Source organism: Poeciliopsis prolifica, unplaced genomic scaffold (genome assembly GCF_027474105.1).
Source record: "Poeciliopsis prolifica strain line A6 unplaced genomic scaffold, Auburn_PproV2 SCAFFOLD040, whole genome shotgun sequence".
In the NCBI taxonomy this organism is placed as follows: Eukaryota; Metazoa; Chordata; class Actinopteri; order Cyprinodontiformes; family Poeciliidae; genus Poeciliopsis; species Poeciliopsis prolifica.
The window spans coordinates 4,672,528-4,684,791 of record NW_026562415.1 but is presented as its reverse complement, the minus strand read 5'-3'; the positions used below and the strand labels follow the sequence as shown (position 1 = coordinate 4,684,791).

General features: G+C 40.2%; 2 protein-coding genes across 2 annotated transcripts; one reads left to right on the top strand and one right to left on the bottom strand.

Moving 5' to 3' along the window:
- The first annotated feature begins 345 nt into the window (after nucleotides 1-345).
- LOC129375580 (aldo-keto reductase family 1 member B10-like) lies at nucleotides 346-5,743 on the top strand. Its single transcript, XM_055054779.1, has 10 exons — nucleotides 346-515; nucleotides 1,413-1,580; nucleotides 1,680-1,796; nucleotides 1,965-2,042; nucleotides 2,282-2,404; nucleotides 3,360-3,466; nucleotides 4,056-4,137; nucleotides 4,313-4,396; nucleotides 4,537-4,619; nucleotides 5,099-5,743. Exons 1-10 carry the CDS (start codon nucleotides 450-452, stop codon nucleotides 5,139-5,141), a joined length of 951 nt encoding a protein of 316 aa, XP_054910754.1. The 5' UTR covers nucleotides 346-449; the 3' UTR covers nucleotides 5,142-5,743.
- Nucleotides 5,744-5,881: 138 nt separating this feature from the next.
- Nucleotides 5,882-9,936, bottom strand: LOC129375579 (aldo-keto reductase family 1 member B1-like). Its single transcript, XM_055054777.1, has 10 exons — nucleotides 9,802-9,936; nucleotides 9,041-9,208; nucleotides 8,260-8,376; nucleotides 8,008-8,085; nucleotides 7,785-7,907; nucleotides 7,594-7,700; nucleotides 7,417-7,498; nucleotides 6,889-6,972; nucleotides 6,706-6,788; nucleotides 5,882-6,334 (listed from the first exon to the last, which is right to left on the bottom strand). Exons 1-10 carry the CDS (start codon nucleotides 9,865-9,867, stop codon nucleotides 6,292-6,294), a joined length of 951 nt encoding a protein of 316 aa, XP_054910752.1. The 5' UTR covers nucleotides 9,868-9,936; the 3' UTR covers nucleotides 5,882-6,291.
- Nucleotides 9,937-12,264: the final 2,328 nt, after the last annotated feature.

Below are 12,264 nucleotides of genomic sequence, written 5' to 3'. Positions count from 1 at the left end.
CCTCTCAGCCTTATCTCTGACTTGTGTGGTTGTTGGTTGTTCACTAATGTTCTCAAACAAAACCTCAGAAGGCCTTCAGAGAGCAAATACACTGAATTTTTTTTTTCTTTTGCACGGACAAATTGGATGTTATGTGGAAGTAAACTGTTGCACTCGATTTATTTCTGTTTCCCCTTATATCTGCGATTTTTATTTTTTTATTTTAGATGTGTCACATAAAATCCAAATGAACTCTCTAAATCAAAGAGGTTCAGAGGGCTCCGAGTATTAATAGAAAGCGATGCGTGTGTTCCCTAATAATAAACGGAGTGACAGAGGCGCGTGGTGCGCTGGGGGCTCGGCTCCAGGAAAGTCTGCTAACAGGCTTAGCTAATCGATCCCCGACGCTCTCACTGAGTGCTCGACTCCGACCTGCCGCGTCACATTCAGGCTCTGCCCGTCCTCCAGCAATGGCCACTACGGTTAAACTCAACACAGGTGCCCAAATGCCCATCCTCGGACTGGGCACGTGGAAGGTGAGTTTTGTCCGTGGAAGTAAAGTGCTGCGTATTTGCTTTCGCTAACGGTTCAGGTGAGCTAGCCGAGCGTTTTCCAAACCCGGGAAAGAAGAGCGACGCACACAGTCCAAAGAGCCGAAAAGGAAAGTTTGGTTTCACTTCCTGGCTTGAGCCTTTTTTTGTGTGTGTGTACTTCTCAGGTGTTTAAAAGTGTTTTTCTTGCGTGCTGTGAAGTTGTTTTTTTTGACGGAGCGCGTCTTGATGGTGTAGCACTGACCGTGGCTAATAGGCGGTGAGCACAGCCTGAAGTTAACACGACATGCAGTGAGAATCAGCAAAATCTCAGTTATTTTACTTCAGGCTAAATGACAGGAAGTCCCCAAGACGTTACGTCTGCATTGAAAACCTCTCAGCCTCCCACTTGTAAAAAAAACTAAAGAATTATTTTCCTTAGATAAGCTAGTCCCACTTTAGTTTATTGTTTTTTGTTTTTTTTTTTTTGTCACACTGCCTAGTGGTGGTGCAGATCAACTCCTGTTACAATCTGGAAAACTTCCTGCGCGAACACACCTAACCTGTCCAAATAGTTTTTGTTTTGCAGAAATAAGTGGCCGGTGTTTTGAGCAAATTTCACAACCTGAAATAGTGCAGTGTGAGAAATTCGAGTAGGAATGGGAAATGATCCTTCCTGACTTTTAAAAGCCAAAACTGTTGGCCAGTTCAGCCAACAGTTTAGCCCTCTCCAAAGGGTTATGTAAAAGGCAATGATTCCTTTTAATTGTGCTGTTTTATTATGTGAATTCACTTTTGAAATCCATAAACTCCTTTGCCAGTCTCTCCAACCACCTATCTACTGTTTCTGTTCATCTGTTGGGACAATTTAAGCTGGGTCTATTTTTGTATTTTTTCTTCTAGTCTCCCCCCGGCAAAGTGGCAGAGGCAGTGAAAGCAGCCATTGCAGCTGGTTACAGGCACATCGACGGCGCGATGGTCTACCAGAACGAGACGGAGGTGGGCGAAGGGGTCAACGCCATGATCAAAGAGGGCGTGGTCAAGAGAGAAGATCTTTTCGTAGTCAGCAAGGTAAGGTCTCGTCGCATGCCTGCTATAAAAATACTTTGACACGCTGTTGATGTTGCTGTTCTTTAAAATGCTCGTTTCGGAAACATGTTTGCTTCATAGCTGTGGTGCACTTTCCACGAGAAGCCCCTGGTGAAGCAAGCGTGCGAGAAGACGCTCGCTGACCTTAAACTGGACTACCTTGACCTTTACCTTGTGCACTGGCCCATGGGGTGCCAGGTGAGACGACACCTTCCACACGTGACAATTTTCACAGTCGTTTTAATGAGCCATTTAAATGGTGTCAGAAAAAAAAATTTTTTACTATTAAATCTAGTTTCTTATTAACGTTGTGCTAAAAATGGTTGAATAAATGTTTTTTCTTTCTTTTTTTTCTTTTTTGTCCAGTCCGGTGGTGATCTTTTCCCTTTGGACGGTAATGGGGAGCTGATCGGCGATAATACTCACTTCCTGGAGACATGGGAGGTAAGCTGGTAAAACATAACTTCTCTCAACTGCAGTTTGCTGAAAATTCAAGTATCACATTCAAATATTGAAGCAATGCAGACGTCCTTGGTGAAGATATAAAAAAAGATTTGATTTATAAAAAAAAAAAAAAAGAGCAACTGTGCAGGCAGAAACGTTGCAGTGCATGTTTACTTATAATACCAGTAGACTGCTTGTGTCATTAAATGCATCGTTTGGCCTTTGTTTTTCATTCTCAGGGTATGGAACAGCTGGTCGACGCTGGCTTGGTCAAAGCTATTGGCATCTCCAACTTTAACAAGGACCAGATTGAAGCCATCCTCAAAAAGCCCGGCCTGAAGTACAAGCCTGCCAACAACCAGGTAAGCTTGAGTTTACCTTAGTCGCCACCTTAACGACTAGCAAAACGCTGGTCGTTAAAGGTTGCTGCTTACGTCATCCATTGAAACCGAAGAGTATTGCTGTTAATAACATGTCCAGTTTGTCTCTTTGAAAGGGCATAAGTAATGGTATTATCTGTCTCTTCCAATCTGCTCTGGCCATTCCCAATGAGCCATAGCAGCTTTCCCACAGGCCACTCTGATTATCTGGGGTGACCTTATATTTTTGTGCTTCTAGAGCGCCACTGCTCTCAATCACTGCTCTGCTGCTGCTTTCTAATGAAATTAAAGGCCCATTCTTTTTTCTTACGCACCAGACAAAGACATTTTCTGTCTTTTATATCAGCGAATCTATCTTTTTAAAATAGATTCATTATTTGGGATGTGAGTAAGGAGGATGATGCAAAAAACATGTTGAAGGCAGCAAAGACTAGAGCAGAGGTTTCCCTTCCTGCAAAAGCTCCAGTAGAACTATTTAGATCAAGACTTGAAAACTGATGTTCACTGATTCTATGCATTCGATTTGGCAGAGTCAGAAAATTGGCAAAACTTGTAGAGACGGCCATTTTCTTCCTCTTCATGCCGATTGTTTACCACTGCGTAGCTTATTTTATGTAACCAGTTTCTATGTGAGAGGTTCCTGTTTCACAAAGTCTTTAATGATTCCTGTTTGACAAAAACATGTTTAACTAAATACCTTCACATGTAGCCTGCTACAAAATGCTTCAGCTAAGAAAAGGGCCTTTCAGTACTGAGGTAGAGTAAACTGCAAGCCACACATTTCAGATTTTCTTTTAAAGAAGAAAGTATTCTTTTTTTTATTCCTCTTGACAATTTTGCTCTACTTTCTGCCTGCCTATGAAATCCCAATATTTGTGTGCAATGTGCCTTAGCTCTTGCTGACTTGTGCCATTGCCTAATAGCGTTTCCTTCCCAGGTCGAGTGCCACCCATACCTGACCCAGGATAAGCTGATCGAATACTGCCACTCTCAAGGCATCACAGTGACTGCTTACAGCCCTCTTGGGTCCCCTGACAGACCCTGGTATGTTGTCCAAGTCAAAATGTTGTGTAAATGTCTGTAATGTGGAAGAAACACACGTATTGTGCAGAACTAGCTGCACTCCCAATGGTAAAAAGAAATGTGTCGAGTTATCAAAAAGTCTCATCAAAACTGACTGGACTCAAGCTTAAAGAACACTTTTGTAGCAGTGGGCTTATTCGGATCAAGACAATAATTTCAGCGCTATTCATGTCTTAGATGAGCATTTAAATACAGCACTCTGCGCATTTTCAGCATGAGAAGAACGAAGCTGCAGTCAGGAGCCACAAACAGACCCCAGAAATGTCACCGTTTGTATCCGCTGGGGCGGCTAAAGCTCCCCAGAAAACGATCTGCATTGCTATTTTTGTTTTCCTCCCTGCTGTTCAGTCTGTCACGTCCCTTTGGTTAGTTTCAGCATGTGACTGTTGTTCCTCCTTGCCTATGTGTGGTGTATTTTGTAATTTGTGAACTAAACATCAGCTACATCAGTAAATGTTGTGCGCTGAATTGATTCATGTTGCTGGTTATTGTGTGCTCTCACTGCAGTGAATGAACAATGTTTGACCCCTGAAAGTGATTTCAATTTCAGGGCTAAGCCAGAAGACCCCTCACTTATGGACGATCCCAACATCAAGGCCATCGCTGACAAGCACAAAAAGACTTCTGCTCAGGTACAGAAAAACTTTCATGCCACAAACCTTAATTCGTGTTCCCCTTTTGTTTTTCTTGGCACACAATCAGCAGTATTTACAGAGACGATAAGAGACATGTATGTTTGACGCTGTTGCTATTTGTCTCCAACTTTAATGCATGTTTAATATCCTGCCCACTTCCATATTTTTCCAGGTCCTGATCCGCTTCCACATCCAAAGAAACGTGATTGTGATCCCAAAGTCCATCACTCCACAACGCATTCAGGAGAATTTCCAGGTATTTCGGTGATTAGCTTATATTTTGCTTTTCAGAGAAAAAACTTTTTTTTTCTTTCTTTTTCTTTTTTTTTTTTTTTTTTTTTTTTTTTTTGCTTTTCTTGCTCTAAATCTGACCCAAGAGCTACTTAACTGTTCCAGGTGTTTGACTTTGAACTGACCGAGGAAGAAATGAAGACCATACTGGGATTCAATCGGAACTGGAGATGCTGCAGCATGCATTGGTAAAAATAAAAATTGCTATTGTGCTTTTATTTGATGGTTCTTTTTTTTGCATGGTTACAAGATTATTTCATGTCTGAGTTAATATTAGCTATTTTAATATATCAGTGTTTATTTCTCATTATCTCTCTGCTGTCTAATAATCTAATTAGTTTCATAATCCATGTGAAGACCAAATTTTATGTTTAAAGGTAGTTCAACAGCTGCACCTACAATGAGGTAGAAGATATTTGCTATATTTTCTATGATAAAAAATATGACTTAATTTCTTTTGAGTCAGCACTTGTGGAGGAGATGGCGTTAACAGTGATCTTAGTCATAATAATATGCAAAAGCTTACTATTTTGTTTAGCTGCTCTAACGCTAACTGACTGGTTCATTTTGTCTACATTATGAAATCCAGCAGTACAACAAACAGATGAAAAGTCCACAAAAGGAGAGGTTTTCTATTGCACCTTAATGTTTTTCCTTCTTTCTGTAGGGGCCTGAAACACAAGGATTACCCGTTCAACACCGAGTTCTGAAGGGAAGTCAACAGATTTTCCACAGGTGCTCCACACTTGCTTCCTCGCACTCTGGACGTGCTCATGTCCTAGAAGAGTTTTTTTGTTTGTTTTACTTTTTTTGAGAGCAGAAGCATAATATTAGCATAGTCCTATTTTTTTCTCTTTCCATTTGTCTGTCTCATTGCGAATCGAGTTCTGCTTTAAGCTGCATTTAAGTTACTGACGTCCCTCAATTGTTACCATCCCTGAAGAATATCAAATTATTTTTTAGTTTTAAATCTTAAGTTTGGCGTTCCTTTCTAAATTCAGGGGCATGTTGACTTTGGTAAACCTTTGCATTTTTAAGATAAAAATATTTTTATGACACCACCTGTTACATTTAAGTACGCTCCTTCAATTTGCGGCTAAGATTTACATATTATTGGTCAATTTCCAAGCATATACCACTGAAAACCTGAACATGTTGCAATCCAGAAAGCTTGTCTTTGGCTGACTCATATGTAGCACTTTGCAGTCATGCGTATCAACTCACGAAACAACCGCCAGCTTTGACTTCTCATGTTATCTGTGTGTATAAAGCTGTGCAATAAAGTTCTGTCATGAATTATGTCACAAGTTTATCCTGTTTCCTATCTTTAATGGTGAAAGAAATAAACTGAGTGGTTAATGTTTGATTCTGGGGAACTAGTTCTCCAGAATCAAACATTCTTTGAAGTGCGAGACATTGAGCTCAGAAAAGGAGCCTCAGACATTAAAAATGGCATTTTGAACAGCAAGTCTTTAATTCAACAAATTCAGTAGATGTTACACAATACCAGTGCATCAAATACAGTTGTCCATAAGAACATTATGGCAAACTAACTGTTGACTAGATGTTCATTACTGTGGCAGATCAACATAAACTGTTTAATGATTTTTCATTTGATTGGAGATAATATTGTCACGATACTCTTGCTTCTTCTAGATTTAGTCATATTACAAATCAGCCTTTATTTAAACCATTTTCTTCCCTTTTAATGTCTAACTAAAGATTCATAAACAATTTTTTGGTGACATTTCCTGCAGGTTCCATAGACAATAATTAGGCAGTAATTTAATTACACAATATGTTCATCTTTTTTTTTTTTTCCCCACAAAGAAGAATCAAGCAGAAACAGTGCTGCATCGGCTAGTACTCTGTATTGAAGGGGTAGTCTTTATGCTTTATGGCCCTGTTGGGAAGAGGGGGGGAGACAATGGAACATTGTTAAACTTCACGATTCGAAGCAGGAGTCGACAGTTTAATGCCTATGTGTCGTTTCTTATTCAAAATTATTCACACTTCCTGAATTTTCCACATTTTGTCACATTACAGATGTCTGTGTTTTAAGTTATTTGGGAGATCAGCAAATGGCCTTTTCGCACCATCAACTGGCATGAAAGAATTAAAGCAAAACTCCAGGTATGTTTTTTTGATGAGGGAATAACATGACATAAAGCTAATGTAACGCCCATCCTCTCCTTAGCTCTTTGAAGGTTATTGCAACATGACAAAAGGTGGAAAAATAGCACACGAACTACATGGTGTGTCATTTCTACTCACCACTTTGCTGGGAATCCTCTGTAGTTCCTGTTCAAGCCCAGGATCGTTTTCATGTCGTCTTGGCTCAACTCAAAGTCAAACAACTAAAAGAGAGACGAGATCGATTTGAAAGAGTAGAACCTAACAGCTGAGGATCCTTTTCCTAAATCCTTTTGACATGGATGCTGATGAAGGTCGTTTTACCTGGAAGTTCTCCTTGATCCGACTTGGTGTTGCTGACTTGGCGATGACGGCCACATTCCTCTGTGTGTGGAAACGCATGAGAACCTAGGAAGGGAATATGAGGAGCATATTTTCAAAAACAGAAACCGTTGCACGATGTGATATTTGGTGGTTCACCCCGAAACACCATACAAATGACCTTCTTATGATGTTCTTATGATAAACATCTGTGCCTTTGGGCACTGATGTTATCAATCGCCCTACATTTTCAAACTTTTAAGACATTTCAGGGTCTCACAGCTGATCAAAACATCACCAGAGCACAATATTTTTATTTTTACTAATTTCTCACGTTCACTTGCGCTGCTGTTATCAGTGATCTTGTAGAGCAACGTTATAAGATCACTTTCATGGAGAAGCATAATGACCTTACAGAAAAATGAAGGTCATAAAGACCTCTGTAGTCTGTAGTATTTACCACATTAATTTTTTTGTCGCACATAAGAAAGAGTAGCTTTAATCTTAAGGAGTCATCAGCTCCTGTCTTACCTGTGCTGGAGATTTGTTGTGCTTCTTAGCAATGGCCAAGATGGTAGCATCCTCTAGAAGACGGGGGTCATCAGAGGAAGCCCTTTCAAAGGACGTGAATTGTTTGCAGTTAGTGATAATTTAGTTTTCTGGAGTGATGACACTGATGTGAGTTCTGCAAATGGCAGGTCAGCTCACCAGGGTCTGTCTGGAGATCCCAGGGGGCTGAAAGCTGTAACTGTGATGCCCTTTGAGTGGCAATAGTTGATCATTTTCTCTTGGGTTAGATATGGGTGGCACTCAATCTAAAGAAGCACTCAAATGTTATCAATCTATTTTTTTTTCCAATATATTTCATATGATTTAGAAAACCCAGTTGTATGAATTACCTGATTGTTGGCTGGTTTGTATTTGAGGCCGGGCTTGTTGAGAATGGCTTCAATCTGGTCTTTGTTGAAGTTTGAAACACCTATGGCTTTGACCAAACCATCATCCACCAGCTTCTCCATTGCCTTTTAAATAAATGATACGCAAGAATTATAAAAAAATTTTTAAAAAAACACTAAACCATTTGAAGAGCTGGTCTGTTTGTTCAGTGGCTGTTTAACTTACCCCCCATGTGTCCAGGAAGTAGCTGTCATCACAAATGATTTCGTTGTTCTCGTCTGATGGAAAAATCTTTTCCCCTGGCTGTGAGGAGAAAATGCAGTTCTTATGCATCAGGGTGAAGGTAATGACTATAGGGCTTCTGAAGTGCTCAAAGAAATTTGGATTTTAGCTTCTAAAATTAATGTTAAGTAGCAAACATGCACTTTTCTGTAAGGTCACCAATGCTAAGTGATGTTAGGGTAATTGTGGGCTGACCTGTACTCCTACTGGGAAGTGTAAAAGGTAAAGGTCCACATAGTCCAGTCTCAGGTCTTTGAGAGTTTTCTCACATGCTCCCCTTACCAGCGACGGAACATGGAAGGTGCACCATAGCTGAGAAACACACACACATAAAAAGAAGTGTTAATATAGGAGGAGAAACAAGCATGAGCCACAATAATTTTTTTGTCAAAGTGAATTCTGGATGTCTGTAGCCCTTTGAAGGAAGCCAAAACTTCTGAGTCAGTCAGTAGCTTTGGATCATTGGTAAGCTTCACTGCCATACTGTGGCTGCTGCCATGTGACTTTGTCTGGTAAAATCAGCAGATGTAGTACTTATTAGTACTGAATACACTTGATGTGTTAGAAAACTACTAGAATTAGTGACTCAATGGTTGGTTGATTATCTCAGTAAAAAAAAAAAAAAATAGAAAATGGATGAAAATATTCACATAGCCACAATATTTTTGCTAATGTGGGAACGATGGCCTAAAGCTCTGAATTATTGCAGAGTTTTTAAAGTTGAGCTGGAAACACAGTGGGACACTTTGTAGCTGAACAGGAGATGCTACAAGAAATGCTCTGTAGCTGTTTAGAAACATCTTTTACTTTGGCTAAACAAACTGCTCAGTGATATTTATAGCCACACAGGCCACATATTTAGTGTGAAATTTAGATTTCCATGGTTTGAGAAATTGGAGACAATTTGGAGCATGGAAAACCTTGTTTTCCACACAATTTGTCCCTTATTTCTCCAGCAAGTCATTCTTTGGAGTACCTTACTGACGATGAATAAATCCTCCCTTTTTGTCACTCCTTGTTCGATCATGGCGCGCACTCCTTCCCCAACTTCTCTTTCGTTCTCGTACACGAAGGCAGCATCTATGTGCCTGTAGCCGCTGCTTATAGCCACCTTCACAGCCTCGGTGACCTTCCCCGGTTCGGCCTGCGAAGGTTTAGGCAAATGCACAAACATGCAAACGCTCAGGCATCAAACATTTGTGGCAATATCTTGATGTCCCTTTTTTTTGTTAACATAGTAAATGATGTCTCAATTTGCAGCCATCCATTTATTTCAACCCATAAATTGCCTAAAAAGTGACTGAAATCAAGCAAGTGTGGGTGAGCCTTGTTGTTTTTGAAGTAGTTTTAATCATGGCCACATGTCTTTCTTTAATCTAAACTCCAAAAACTTTAAAGCTCCTACTTTTAGCATGTAGCATGTTGTCTTCTGTTGTATCTTCAGTTGCATACAGATAAAACGACCTTTAGTCAACCATCAAAAGGTGGAGCTTAGCCTGCAGTAAAATGTTAATATTTACCATTGTGTGCAGATAACGCAAGGCACAGTGTGACTGCAGTGGTTTCTCTGCTTATTTCTACTCTAACAACTCTGGGTGTTCAGTACATCAGCATGAAAATGTACAATATGGTTTTAAGTTTCTAAAAGCTTACAGAAAGCATTTGGTGAGAGGCAGGACCAACACAGATGAGCTTGCAGTGATTTTTTTACAGAAATGTACAAAAGCTTAGCCTTACCCTCCAGGTTCCCAGACCAACTAAGGGCATCTTGGCTCCATTGTAGAGTGTAACTGCAGGGACCATCTTGATGATCTTTGTACGTCCAATCTAACTCGGTAGCTCTGAAAGCAGCCGGTTAAGCAAAAGATGCAAGCTGAAGATGCAGGCAGGCTTTTATTTGACCGTGAAATGGGAGGGGTTTATGAAAAAGGGGTGTGACTGTTTAAATGAGATTTTTTTTTTTTTTACATGCAGTGAAATTAGGCCAAATTGTAGGGCAACGCTCTATTCATTTCATTCATAGCAACCACATAAATTAAATCAGTGTTACATATTTTGAACTCTTCTCCGAAATGTTAGAGGACAGCAACATTTTCAAGAGGTATAATCTTAAAATGTCCTGTTCCGACAGAAAATTAAAGCTACAGACATTTGATTTGTCTTGCTGCCCTACAAAGCTATGAAAGAAAGAGACGTACAAAGTTCTAATTAATCTCTGATTTGTATCCTGTCGATAGAACAGGTGAGAAACAGCCGAAAACCTACATCAGAGTAACTCGTACTAAAGGATGACTCAGCACAAGGTGATTCTAGTCATTTATGAAAACCTCGTTTTTTACTTTTGATAATGGAGGGGGGGTTCAGGACGTCTTCATTGTGTCGCAATCAGAGATGAAGCAGTAAATTGTGGTACGGAGTGACGTTTGTAGGTAATTATTGATGAAGCTGTAATGAAACAGCAGTGGTTATTGCTTGTAAACAGCATGTTTGCTTAGGTTGAGTCGGAAAATGAACTGTTCGGGCGCTGTATCAGTTCACTTGTTTTTTTTGTGCCCCCGTTCAGCTTTCATTAGTTTTTCAGTGACACTTCATGAGAGAGACATTAGGGGCATGCTTTCATCAAATCTCATTTTGACAGGTGCCACGACCCTTTGACCTCTATTTACCCCTCCCCCCCCACACACACACACACACACCCACACACCCCCACACACACGCACACACGCACGCACGCACACACACACACACACACACACACACACACCTTCCCCCCCTCCCTTCCAGATGTCAGGATGTACCCCTCCTTAAATGAACATTTCTTAGACATCTATTATTCTTTGTTTTCTTGAAAGCTCCTATTGACTTCTTTTTAAGAGTAATACCAATACAACAACAGTTATTTAATCAAGAAAAATGTATATAATTATATACTATGCCTACTGAAGTTTAAATAGATTTGGAATGGAGATGTTACTTCTGATTCTGTGCCTGGCCTACGACTGGGTCTGAGCTGGGGGCTTGATCAAATATAGGTACGGCCTGTGAAATCCTTCGGGGGTCGTTCTCAGTGACATATGGTCTGTGTGTTAGGTTTTTTCTGTTTTCTCTCTGCTGAATTCAGAAAATGCCGTATCTGACTTTCTTTTTAAGAGTAATACAGCACCAACAACAGTTATTTAACCAAGTAAAATGTATATAATTATGTAGTAAAGCCTAGTGAAGTTGAAATAGATGCCGGAGATGTTGCTTCTGATTCTGTGCCTGTGTTCAGCCAGGCCTACAACTGGGGTCTGAGCTGCGACACGCAGGGCCTGCGAGAGAAGAATGTACTAGTTGCATACTTGCAAACTTTGCAGGATGCAGACAGAATGATAAATTAGCCACCTCGGGGATGGGATTCAGAGCGATACAGAATGACAAATTAGCCACCTCGGGGGAATTCAGAGCAAGGCCCTCATGAACCCTGGTGGTTCATGAGGGCAGACCAGACCACATCTGGTTTTTTTTTTTTCTCAGTTTTATCGCTCTTTGTCTAAAGAGTAATTACCTTCAGTTATCTGTGAGCGACACACGCTTCAGAGAGAATCAGAACTGCAGCATCAGTGAGAAGTCCGGCCGCAGCGGGTCAATGCAGAGGGGAGTGCTAATTGCCTTGTTGTGTGTCTGGGCAGTCGTGAGGGAAAAAAAAAAAAAAAAGCCCCTGCCCCCTGCAAATACATACGTCTAAAGAAAACCTGCTATTTAACTACATTATTTATGGTAGCATGACTAGTTAGTACTGACTACAAGTTTGTGATTTCTTTCATGCTTTCTCCAAAATAGTAAATGCCGGTTTAAACATTTGAAACTCATAGATTTTTCTGTAACACTCACTAGTGTGATACATTTCAGTAAATGTTTCTCATTTGTACATGTACTTCTTAAGAATATGTGACTGTTTGTAAGCAGGCCAACGGGAGGTTATTCAAATTAAACTTTTAACTTTCCTTGGTTAAAGAATTTCCAGAATTTTCCAAAATTTATCCTCGCATCATTGTAAATGCTACTTTGGTTCAATTTTTTCCTGCTGCTGAATCAACACTGATCTTCCCAGAGCTTCATGCTTTCTCCAAATAGTAAACGCCGGTATAAACACATTTGAAACTCATACATTTTTCTCTGTAACACTCGCTAGTGTGAAACATGTCAGTAAAAGTTTCT

Coding starts and splice junctions, on each gene's coding strand:
- LOC129375579 (XM_055054777.1), bottom strand. CDS start 9,867: ATGGTCCCTGCAGTTACACTCTACAATGGAGCCAAGATGCCCTTAGTT. Junction 9,209..9,801: donor TTGGTCTGGGAACCTGGAGG/GTAAGGCTAAGC, acceptor AAACCTTCGCAG/GCCGAACCGGGGAAGGTCAC. Junction 6,789..6,888: donor GGATCAAGGAGAACTTCCAG/GTAAAACGACCT, acceptor TCTCTCTTTTAG/TTGTTTGACTTTGAGTTGAG.
- LOC129375580 (XM_055054779.1), top strand. CDS start 450: ATGGCCACTACGGTTAAACTCAACACAGGTGCCCAAATGCCCATCCTC. Junction 2,405..3,359: donor ACAAGCCTGCCAACAACCAG/GTAAGCTTGAGT, acceptor TTTCCTTCCCAG/GTCGAGTGCCACCCATACCT. Junction 4,138..4,312: donor ACAAAAAGACTTCTGCTCAG/GTACAGAAAAAC, acceptor ATATTTTTCCAG/GTCCTGATCCGCTTCCACAT.